Here is a 13291-nt window from a genome sequence, read left to right on the forward strand (position 1 = left end):
CATGCACTTTTTTTTTAGCCCTCTAGCTTTAATAGGAGCTGAGATAATGGGGGGGGGCATTGAACTACTGATAAAGGTGCGGCAAGGGGCCCAACTGTTAAGGGTTAAGTCTCACAAATTATGGATCCCGATTGACCATCTAGTTCTATTATATCTATTGGTTAATTATACTGTAGTACTGCTGTACTTCCTTATTATTTTTTTGGTTATTTTTAAAAACAGCAAATCGTTCTTTTAGCTTGAATTAAAAAAAAATATTATGGCCTTAAATAGCTTCAAAGTTTCTATTTAATTCCCATGCACACACAGACATACATCCTATATTTGTTATACATAATTGCGGCTATTTTTCTAAACTTTAAAGATGTAAGATTTATAAAGAAAGATTTTAAATTTTTTTTTGTACAGAGTGATTTCTTTGCTTGGTATACAGGCACTACATGAAATATAGATAAATCACATGACTCATAATCAAATATTTGAAATGGAAAAAGTGCTGAATCTTTGATCCTTTTTTGTTATGCTAAGAGTATGCTTTTAGCTCTATATGAATCTATAAGATTTTTTTCTATTGTATTAAAGTTTAATTTAATCCACAAAATTTTTTGTTAAAAAAATATATCAAATTGTTAAGCTAAGAAACAATTTTATTCATTATTTTTTTTTAATAAATTAACGACACCCTTAGGTAAACCTAGGTGGAGAATTATATGAAAAGGGAGGATTTATAAGGCTGGGGCATCATAAAGGGAGAGGGGTTTATGATAGGGATTCCTAAATCTTTTACTTAAAAGATAGGAAGAGTTTTTATTAATCAGCTAAAACATCTCTTAATTAGTAAAAACAAGATTAAGATTAAGGGAAAAAATGTAGAAAACTTAAAATAGAATATACAGCCTCATGATAATTTTTAACGCCTCTAAGTCTAATGAAACTTTTCTTATATAACCCCAATTGAAAGAACACTAAGGGATGGGGGGGGGGAGGGGAATGGTGAGTGTTATGGCGGCTATTCATTGGGGGGGAATCGTTTGAAAAGGGTAGATGTGGAGGGGGGGCTGGCAAAGGAAGACAACTTAGAGTACCTTATATTGATATGACAGGTTTATGTAAGGCTAAAGTATTCCTATCAAAATCTTTACCTAAGCTTGACATTACTAAATTTAAGGGTAGACTATCTCCCCTAAACTAAAGTAAGGCTAAAGATACCCTTATTTTTAAGGGGTCCCTAATAAACCGTTTGTGATTAGCTTTATTAATTCAAATCTTTTGTCATCATTCAAATAGATGTTATCACATAAAAGCAAAGCTGTTTAGCTGTTTTATTCGATGGAATAAAAATTTTGGGTTTAGTCCCTTTCGTGACATCGACTCTTAAGGGGCGTTTTGTCGTATTTTCACAGTTGATTTTGATGGGTTTTAGGTTTAGTTAGGTGATTGCCCCGCAGGTATAGGCAAATGGCCCCGCACCGCAGGGTTAGACCCCTCGCAGGGTCTAGAAATAGGAGTAAAGCAACTGTAAAAATACGAGAAAACACCCCTTCAGAGGTGTTGTCACGAAAGGGACTATTTCCCAAAGTTTAGGAGAAAATATGATATCAATGTAAATTTCGAAATTGTTTATTTTTGGCCTTATTTATTATTGTCCACAAAGCAAAGTAAAAAGAGCTTTTAATTTTGAATGACGAACAATAGAAGCAATATAGTTTTTCAAATAAAATTGGTTGGATTATTATAACTTCCTAAGCAAAGATTTTGAATGAATATGGGTGGGTGATTTCAAAGCTAATTTTCATTTATTTTGCTAAGAAATATAATAAATATTTTATGGGTTAAGGCTTATATACAGAAGTATACCTAACCTAAACTAAAAGGATTCATGTATTTTTTTTATTAGTGGAGTTACTTTATTGTTTGAAATTTTTATCCGTCATTCCGTCTGTGGTTTTTACTTTCTAGACACTGAATATCTGTTCTATAACTGACTTAGTCCGTTTGTTCAACCATAACTTTTTACATTCTACTTAATTGGAAAAAGGGACATTTTGTTTGAAACCAATTGGTCTACTTTATCTACAATATATACAAGAGAGGAGATTATATGAATGTATAGACCATTGTCCTATCCCTGTATCCCTGCGTAAGTGTGACTGAACCCCGTGTATGCCGCCATCCCTGTATCCTTGAGTGGGTGGGTGTGGCTGAACCCCGTGTAAGTATCCATGCCTGTATCCCTGCGTGGGTGGGTGTGGCTGAACCCCGTGTAAGTATCCATGCCTGTATCCCTGCGTGGGTGGGTGTGGCTGAACCCCGTGTAAGTATCCATGCCTGTATCCCTGCGTGGGTGGGTGTGGCTGAACCCCGTGTATGTATCCATCCCTGTATCCCTGCGTGGGTGTAGCTGAGCCCCGTGTATGTATCCATCCCTGTATCCCTGCTTGGATGTAGCTGAGCCCCGTGTATGTATCCATCCCTGTGTCCCTTCGTGGGTGTAGCTGAGCCCCGTGTATGTATCCATCCCTGTATCCCTGCGTGGGTGTAGCTGAGCCCCGTGTATATATCCATCCCTGTATCCATGCGTGGGTGTAGCTGAGCCCCGTGTATGTATCCATCCCTGTATCTCTGCGTGGGTGTAGCTGAACCCCGTGTATATATCCATCCCTGTATCCCTGTGTGGGTGTGGCTGAACCCCGTGTATGTATCCATCCCTGTATCCCTGCGTAGGTGTGGCTGAACCCCGTGTATGTATCCATCCCTGTATCCCTGCGTGGGTGGGTGTGGCTGAACCCCGTGTATGTATCCACCCCTGTATCCCTGCGTGGGTGGGTGTGGCTGAACCCCGTGTATGTATCCATCCCTATATCCCTGCGTGGGTGTAGCTGAACCCCGTGTATGTATCCATCCCTGTATCCCTGCGTGGGTGGGTGTGGCTGAACCCCGTGTATGCCAGTAGACATTTGATTAATCAATACAATCAACAAAACAATTTGTTGTAACAAACAATTAGTTTTATTCGGTACAGGGTCTTGAATTAAAAGTTTAGGTACTAAACAAGCTATAATAATGGTGACCAAACACCTAAAGTTTGAAATGTAAACAAGGACTAAGTAGTTCTATTTACAATAATAATTTAAAAAAAAATGTAAACATAATCAAAATTTTAAAAAATGTATTTATGAATTTAATCTTCATTCAATAATATATACAATCAGTTTATTTCTTTTTCGTTTAGTTTAGTTCAATAAAACGGAAAAATTAAAATTTTTGAGTAGCTGCGCTACTATTTATATTAAACTTCTATTTTTTGATCACCCTGTATTAAATTGTTTGAACAAAGCAATAACAAGAGCAGTTTACAAGACCTTAATGGCCTATTTACCCATTTAATGTTTATTTGTTTTGTTTCAGTCAATCAACAAATATAATTGGCAGAAAACTATTTTTAAAACATCATATCCTATTTTCTTCTTAAAATTGTTAACAACAACTGTTGTTGTTGTAGCCATTATTCTCTGAAGTTAGGACTCAGATGCACACGGAGACTGGAAGTGAGAATCCTTTGGCCAATCTTAGATTGGTAAGCTTCGCGCACAACTGATTGTATTCTATGTTACATAACAAGCTGACCCGCAATTCTCGTGGAAGCTACTCAATTATTACATCACCCTGGCCTAGAGTGTTGGCAGGTGTTCCATATTAAGCCACCCTAATTAATGGCACTCTCATACGAGGAGCATGGATGAGGGAAAGCATGGTTAGAGCTGCTTGATTTGTAGAATCCTAACTTCCTACAAATCTCCCCCCTTACAACCCTAGGGCATCTTAGGGAAGGTTGCGTGATCTTAATCTGACAAATTGCGACAACTACTAAAAATCTACCTTGTAGGAACATAAAATAATAGTTATTCTCGTATAGTATTATTGACAGCTCTCCGCGGATATTAAGACGAAAAAATATAAGATTAAAACCTGTTTTGTATTAACGGTTTTATTTCAATATTCGTGGAAAATTGTAATCCAACTGATATTAATCAGTTTCAAAGGAATAATAGACAAAAATTATTTTGAAGGGGATTTTCCTTAAATATATACCACTCATCCCTACCCCCTAATATATGGCAATATATAGCTTGCCTAAAAAGTTCAGGCCAAATAAGAGTGTTTACATTATCCGTTTTATCTGCCATCTACATACTTCATCAATAAAAAAAATATACATTGAATTAATTACATTTTTTGTTCAATGCGCTATCTTTATCTTCTTTTGTTAAACTTTCCGAAGATTTGTTTTACCTTTTACATATTTGATTATGTCATTTAGTACCTAATAAGACTGCACTATGACCTAATATTGTTTTCGTTGTATAAAATAATTTTTTTTTTCATATCACTTACAGTAATTTTACAGAAAAAAGGTAGTTTTAGAATGGCAAAAAATAAATTTTCTTTCATATTTGCAATAAAGGTTGTTTTAAATTTTTTTCTTCTTCAAATAATGAATTATTAGATAGTTAAAAGCCAGTGTTGTGGCATTTTTCATAAGTTAAACGGTTGCTCCGAATATGCACGTTTTAAATACATCATTTTATGTGCTTACATTTTAGCTAGACCATGCTAAATTTAGCAAAAAGAAGTTTTTAATAATTATTGTGGCTACGTTCCAAAGATAAGGAAAGGGTGAACCCCTCCATATAAAAGTCTAGTTTTCAGAATTTGAATTTTGAAGAAAGGGTAGGGGGGGGGGGGGTGTAGGTTTAACTAACTTCCCCAATTTAACTTGAAAGCCCAATTTTTTTTAAATAAAAGAAAAGTGTGAAACTTATCAGTTTGGAGGTTTCTATAATTTTGTGTAAATATTACAGTTTTTACAAGAAATTTTTCTTTTTTTGTCCCATAAAGATAAATAATTACTAGATCTAAAAAGTTATGTGGTTACTGTTGCTACGTGCACATTTTGTTTTTAGACGCAAAGCTACGCAATAATTCACTTTCACCGCGTTTTTGGTAAACATTTCTTCAGCTGTATAGTTTTATTTTTTTGTTTGCTATTAATATTCTAACAAAAGTGTAGATTTTCAATAGGTTAAATCCTTTAAAATTTGTCAGGATATCCAAGAAATGAGGGAACTACTGGGGTAGCTTAATAAATTGCATAGTATTTAGCCAAATAATTAGTAGAATAATGGATATTATGACAGGGGAAAATTTATGTTGCTAACATGGACATCACCTATTGGTCAGTTCATTCATTCAGTCGGAGGGGAGGAGGTGTGGTAAAGGGGGTCTGATTGCAGCTTCTACCAATAACGAAATTAATTCGGAAATAAATTACGAAACCTATACGTGTTTTTCAGCTGTCGTTGGGGGGCAACACATCGTAAAATTGACGACCTCTCCATTTGCCCCCCAAATATTATTTTAGATTTATTTTGCTTGTTGGTTATACCTCATTCCTGGGTTGATTGGGAGGGGGGGGGGGGGGTTAAATCGTTATTTTAGAGAGCTATAATTTTAACTTTATTAGAGTACATGATAATTTGGTGTTAGATCCAAATGATAGTAAATCCATTATTAGAATAAGTAATGTAAGGGTTTTCAGGAGTTGTATATTGGAAGAAAGGCCCATCTAATCAATCATTGAAGCATTGAAGTAATAATTATTAATTGTGCAATTGAACCATCTAAATCTAAAAGTTCTGTTAATGACATTGCTACCAATGAATGTGCTACTACTTGTTATTAGCGCAACCATGCCGCGTTTCACGATTTATGTGTGTACAACATGTCTGAGAATCCAGAGCTGTCTATTTACATATTTATGCACAACGGGATCAAGAAGAACAAAATTATTAAAACATATCTTTTGTAAAAAAAATTTAGATTTATTTTGCAATATGTTGTAATAAAATCTTGGACCACAAATCCTTATAGAAATAACAGGATGCGTTTCTGTCTATGTATACTTAAGAATCTTACTATCCGCTTTAATGCTGGTACTTCTTAACAGTAAAGACTTACAAGCATTTTGGGGTAGTGATCCCTACCCTTCCAAGAGAAATTTACTCACCAATTTACCTTTTCTTTGTAAAATTAAAATTCAAAGTGGAGGGTCAACGGCCACTACTTCCCTTTAGTGTCCCTAGAGGCCGTTAGGGGGCGAAGCCTCTCGTGTTAAAATACTTTAGAGGTTTGAACCTCTCTAACGAAGAGGTTCAAATAATAGTTAATGTTTTTCATTACATTTAATTTCCAATATCCTAAAATTCAATCTAAAAATAATAACGAATTGTTTAAAAAATTACAGACATTAGGGAAAACTAAGCTTTATAGAACACGTTTTGCATGTTGGAATTTAACTTTGTATAGTATGACTAAATTTTAGAATAACCTTTGAAAATCAAAACTCGAACCCATTTGCATTTAAACCCGAATAATATGCTTATAAATTTGATGATCCATCAAAAATGAGTTGTCTTGTTTTATGCTTTTATATTCTATTTGATAACAAGGATGAAAACATAACAAGAAATATACATATAATTTAAAAACTTTATAATAGGACTTAAAATTTAACACGGGTCGTAAATCTTCACGTTTATATTGTTATCAAAAATGGCATTAAAAGACACAAATATTATTTGTTGTAATAACATAAAGCAGATGAGCTCAAAATGCAGTTTATTAATATTCAAATAAAGTCAAACGCCATAATTGAATTCTACTTTGTTCACTTAAAATGGAAGCTCTTTATAGTTTACTAGCGGCTTCACCCCTAGCCTCTAGGGGATTTTTCCCCAAGAGGTTTGAGCCTCTAGGGGCACTTAAGGTAGGAGTGGGAAAAGTCGACTCCATCCCATTTAAAATTTGAGTTTCAAAAGAGTAAAAAAATATTTTTGGGAGGGAAGTGGGTGAAGACACCCTCCCCAAAAATAGCCTTCCCAGGACCTATAAGAAGCTTCACTGTAAAGGAGAACAGTATCGGTTCAGCGGTTAGCGCGTTCCTTCGGGACAGACAAAAAACGCTTACTACTTTATATAAAAGGATAACGCCATTAAAAAAATGACGTCATACAATACAAATGTCCAATGATATGCGAATACACAGACAGGCAGGCCAGTATACATTTTAATTGACTAATGGTAGGTCAGTTTGACGTCATTTTTATAGGCACTACAAAAAGCTTCCTTAAAATGTACATTTGTTTATAGTTATAGAGTAGAATTGTAAATCAAGAAGAAAATGTTATTTCTCTAACCTAACTTATCTTATGGAGAGGTGTCTCGATGAGACGTATAGCTCAAGCTATTGAAAGACCTTGCTTTAAAAATAATTTTGATACATTACCACTAAAGTTTTAAATCTAAATAAAGTCAGGAACAAAGGGGACAAACTGTTTATTACACTAGTCCCCAAAGTTTTATAATAACGTTTCTTAATCGTTGACTTAAGAACTTTGGGGACTTTTATTGAATTTTAATTGGTTTGTTCGTTAAGTTAAGTGTCCAAACGTGCCCACCACTAATTTTAATCTACAAAGAAGAGTTTATTCTGTGTGTCATCATTAGGAATGTACATAGATTTATCGGCCATTGTCTTATCCCTTTAGTTTCCTGAAATGATAAAGTGCATAAAATCCTATATTCAAAATGAAGACCAAAAATTTAGAAATATAAAACTGATTTGTGCATTTTTATAAATGCATGACACCATTTTTCTATAGTTCTGATTTATTTTTTGGTCATGGTAGTAGGAAAAAATGTCATTGGGTGTAGGGATCTAATGGGATAAGACAATGGCCGATAATTTGATGTACATCCCCAATGATTACCCATACTGTAGGTTATAGTTAGTGGTTAAAACGTTTGAACACTCAACTTAGTAAACCAGCCAATCAAAATTTAATTCAGTCCCCAAAGTTGAGCCAACGAATAGAAAAACGTTATTATAAAACTTTGGGGACCAGTGTAATAAACAGCCCAATGCCCCCCCCCCCTTCATGCATTGGGTGACTATCAGATCACTATGATTCAAAATGATTACTATAGGTATGAAGTATTTTATACGAGGGCAATTATGTTTATTATTTATCAGAACCTAAAATATAGAAAACCGCTAGAATATTGTATAACCTTGTTAAAAGCGAAGCTTTTCTATAATTAGGGTCGGTTCGTCCGTCCGTCACGGATAGCTTTTTTCGTTAATTTAGACATGATTGAATTGTCCTATCGATTTCAAATTTTGCATGGTGATTCCTTTAGTAGTTAGGTACGATTTAGAAAGCGTAGCAACTCTATAATCATTACCAAAGTGTCCATACGTCTATTTTAAACATTTCAAACACAGTATGTCTATAATCATTATCCTGTATCAAGCAGTTTTTCAACAAATTTACTTACAATTTTGCTTTGACTCTTATACTTTCGCATTCTGATTATTCAGTTCTGACATTATACAAGTGTTAATGTCCGTTTGTCCTACCGTTTCAGAGCTTCGCTTTTATGGATGTTGTCATCCTTGTTTTTATAGTTCGGCTGTTTATTACTCTACACACATGTGACATAACCATTACTTTTACTTAATATATCACAAGAATTATTATATTGTTAATCTTTCTATCTTTTATAGCATAAATACATTTGTTTCTATTTTGTACTTATCAGGGGTATAAATATATATATTTATGACAACAATTATTTGCTCTATAACTCAATTTGTCCACGGGTCCAACAATTTTTTTATGCTTTGCTGCATATGAATGTTGTCTTACTTTATTTTACTTTACTAAATATAGTTTCTTGTTGCTGCGCGACTTAAGAACAAAAATTTCAACAATTTATAAAAAAGAATTTAGAGCTCTTTTTCCTTAAAAACTGATACACTACCATTTAGGGTAAAAAAAGTCTGGATGAATGACAAAGTCTTAAGCTCCCATTGATTCAATACTTTTACTGAACAATAGATTATTTGTTGGTTTTAACCAAACTAATGCCAATATCCCTTTAACTGCTAGTTGAGCATTATTAAACCTCCACTCCCTTACAAATATACATACGTAATATTACTCGTTACTCTTTTACTTCAAGGCCTTCAGGAACAAATAAGTAACACCTAACAGTCAACTAACTCTTTAATTTAACTCCCTTTGTTTGAAAGCCTTAACTATGTCTAGTATTGAGGGTAATTAGTTGTGCCTGTTTATGGGCGATGGTATTCACTCTTATCTGACTATAACGTCACGCGATTAACATAGCAACTGTAGGAATAATTTTAACGTTATTTTAATTGGTACTCAAAAACATCAACTTTCTCACAACTATGGGACAATCTTACATTTTTAGGTATCTTCGTGGGTTAGGTAAAATTTATTAAGGTGGAGAGCTCCCTGGAGAAAAAAACAGGGGGGTGGGGGGAGGTCCACTAAGGAATTACGGGGATAATACAAAGCTAATTTTATTGTAGATGCAGTTATATTTGTGTCTTGTTAAGCCTAAATGGGATGGTCGTCAAGAGAAATAATCTAAATTTGTACAGCTTTCATGGTTATTATTACTTTTTATTCATATTGAATACCATTAATGTTTGAAAATAAACAGAAAAAAAGAAAGTTTTGTTTTAGAACAAACTTGTACATTTTTTTACAATAAGCAATACAAAAACATATTTTTTAAAATACGACTTGTACATTATGTATAACGTTTAGAAGTTAATTTTGTTGGTTTAAGTTTTAAAACCCAATACATTTAAAACATTTATAAAATACAAATTGTACGCCTATTATTGTATTTTATTTTAGAATAGTTAATTGACAATTAAGTCTTTTTTTCTTCTACAAAAGCTGTTATTTATTACAAATAAATTATGTATTATGCTAAAAATTTTAAATCAGTAATACAAATTTGAATATTACGTTTTTTTTATTTTATTGCAGGTTTTTTGATTTTTCGAAACAACAATTTTCAAGATTTGTGTTTGTATATGGAATTTTTAATTACCTAGATAACAAGACTGGTTACATAAATTGCCGACAAATAAATAAAAGTATGAGCTACAAATCATTAAGTTTTATCTTAGATTTGATAAGAAAGCGTGTTAACAGAAGCTCTTTTCATTACCACACGTTTCGAACCCATAAGTATTTTGCTATGAAGAAATATATAAGAAAATAAGCATCTCAGACAAAAATACTTATAGAAGCACAGTCTTTTATTGCTATAGAGTAGGTGAAAAAGAGTCTAAAGGAACTTTTTTGTGTTATAATAGTTATTTCTCGCATCGTATCATAAACGGCTATATGCGGATATAAAATGTACAATTATGAGATTAAAACTAGTTTTTTTAGCCCCGAGGTGCCGAAGGCACCCGCTAAAAAAACTGGTTTTAATCTTATGATTGTACATTTTTATATTCGTAGAAAGCTGGTTATAATACGATGCTAGACATAGTTTTTTCGTATGGATGAGAATCTGTTCCTATCCACCGGATTCGAATGAATACGAGAAAAATCCTTAATTTTTCTTGTGCTAATTTTGTTTTTGTTCAGGTTGCACGGCTCGTACGAGAGTATGAAATATACCTCTGTTCTGGAAGGACTGGCAGATCTTACTGGAGGAGTTGTTGAAACCTTACCACTCAGGTATAGTTATTTATCGCATCATAATATAAACAGCTTTCCGCAGATATAAAAATGTTCAATTATAAGATTAAACCAGTTTTGTTAACCCCGAGTTGCCGATGGCACGGGTTAACAAAACTTGTTTTAATGTTATGATTGTAGAAAAATGGATATATAGGACACGATACATGATTTTTCAGTATGGTTGAGAACCGGTTCTAACCCATTAGTGCCGAGCGCCACTTTTATGGGCCGATCGAGCTGAAAATCTCAGGGAAGCTCTATAATGGTCAAAACGGAATTCCAATTTTTTTGTTTTGCACTGGGCATTGAGACCCGTTTTGGGCGGTTTCTGCCGGCATTAAAACCCGTTTTTTTCTGAATACCCGGTTATTTCGACAAAAAAATGAAAAATGTAATTTTTGAACGCCCAAAGTGAGATGAACACTTTTTAGAACTTTGATACCATCTGTAATTGAAAACTACACAACCTCATATAATCTATAGAGCTACAAGTAATATACGAAGCGATTTATATCACATTTAGTGTTTCGGCTATAGGTGCCGCCGTTTTCGGTTTAAAAAAACCGTTTCTTGAAGTTTTAAAACAAACACACTACAAAAAAAGAACATATAAAAATTGGGTGATAAATATCAGAAAAAGAGCATAAAAATATTGGAGGACACATATAGAGATTACTAGGGTATACTTATTAGGGTGGCTCAAGAATAATAAATCATAAACAAATATTTAATGGTTGAAAAGTTAAAACCGGGTAATAAAACCAAAGCCGAGCCGGGTTTTAAAACTGTCGGGTATTTATGGCCATGCCGAACCGGGTCATAATAGGGCGTAAAAAAACGATTAAAAAATCATATAAAAAATAATAAGGGAGAGGTCATTTTCTAGTAAATCCCGTAAAGGTGTGTGTTATAAGGCCTAAAAATAGTAGTAGAACGATAAGGTGCTCTATATATTTGTATTTCCTATTGAATAGAACAATAGGGAAGAAATTTTTTTTTTTTTTTTTGATAACCGTACCTGGAATATCTGAAATTTCTATCAAACGCTTTGTTTGGCTCAAACTGACACAAATAAAAAAAAATATAATTATAATAAATCAACCTGTAAAGAATGACTTCTTCCTTTGTTTAATGGTATAGATTGTTCTTAACCTTTACCTTGTACCTATAGAAAACATTATTATTATAATTATATTTTTTTTAAATTTTTGTCAGTTTGAGCCAAACAAAGCGTTTGATAGAAATTTCGTATTTTTTTTAGATAATCCAGGTACGGTTATCAAAAAAAAAAAAAAAATTTCCCTATTGTTCTATTCAATAGGGAATACATATATCTAGAGCACCTTATCGTTCTACTACTATTTTTAGGCCTTATAACACACACCTTTACGGGATTTACTAGAAAATGACCTCTCCCTTTGAATAAAACAAATTCCCAAATAGATGTACTTGTCAATAAACATTAGATTTCACAAAAAAATCAGCAACTTTACTATGAAAACAAAAAAGTTAGAAGGGGTTTGAATTCACCAAAATTTTCGTGGTTTTCAAATTTTGTTGAGCTATATCGGCAAACGGAAGTAAGCAAAACTGCCTGCTCCAGGGGGAAATGAAAACCAGGGTAGTAGAGGAGGGATTCATACTGAGAATGATGCAATTTGAAGACTGGAAACCGGTTTTTTTTAACATTTTCTGGAACCGGGTCACAGTGGGTTTTTTGGCTGTTTTGGGGATTTTTTAACTTTATGAGTCACAAATACCAACAAAAGCTTATTTTATCTAAAAATAAAGTTAAAACCTTTCATATACAGGTTATAGCTTATGTAATATAACATATTATAAACATATTATTGTGATTTTATATAAGAAAAATGTCCCTAGAACTAATCTACTCATATAGTTAAAAGTTCGAAATTTCTGAAATTATTCATATTAAAAAAAAATTATTTTAACATCGACTGAGACCTCAATTAAAACTTTTGGAGAGTTTTTAAGGTGTATATGATTAATATACATAATATATTATTCTAAGTTATCAATAAATAGTATACAGGGCTCGGCAGCTGCGCAACAGCTGTGACTAAGCCGTAAATTTAAACCCGTTATGATGCTTTAAAAGATTTTTGATAAGAGGGATTGTTATACTTGGGTCAGGTTCAAACTTTCAGTTGATATTTAAAATTGTAAATGGTTTCCCGAGGTATACAGGCTGCCGAGCCCTGCAAACATACACCATACAAAATAGGAAAAAAATGTGATGTTCTTCAAGATTTTATATGCACTCTCAATTCGATACTGATTTTAAGTAATGATGTTTATAGTAAAAATATTCTTCTATTCTTCTGGAGTCCAGGGGCTTTTATTTAAAGGGACAGCGAAGCGCTAGAAAAATAGCCTAAACCCATCCCAAGTCTTAATTTTGAGAATAAATTAGCATAAAACCAACACAGGATTAATTTAGAGAATCCAATCGGTTCAGTATTCACTGAGATCTTAATCTTTGGACAAAAAAAATCTTACTACTTTATATTATAGGATATCTGAGAGTTTTTTTTAATGTATCGTGGTATTACTTATACAAAAGTTTTTTTTTAACTTCCTTGTTGATCGTTTTCTTTTAACTATCTGCTATTACTTATCAAATATGACTTTTT

At 33.2% G+C, this 13291-nt stretch overlaps 1 protein-coding gene across 1 annotated transcript in view; it reads left to right on the top strand.

Moving 5' to 3' along the window:
* CalpC (calpain C) overlaps positions 1-13291 on the top strand; it is a 93767-nt gene that overhangs the window by 47653 nt on the left and 32823 nt on the right. Inside the window, exon 7 of the mRNA XM_080163858.1 lies at positions 10542-10634. Coding sequence (XP_080019984.1) covers positions 10542-10634 — 93 coding nt within the window. The remainder of the gene's footprint in view (positions 1-10541; positions 10635-13291) is intronic.

This window comes from Acartia tonsa, chromosome 6, assembly GCF_053477335.1.
Source record: "Acartia tonsa isolate MP-2025a chromosome 6, ASM5347733v1, whole genome shotgun sequence".
Lineage (NCBI taxonomy): Eukaryota > Metazoa > Arthropoda > Copepoda > Calanoida > Acartiidae > Acartia > Acartia tonsa.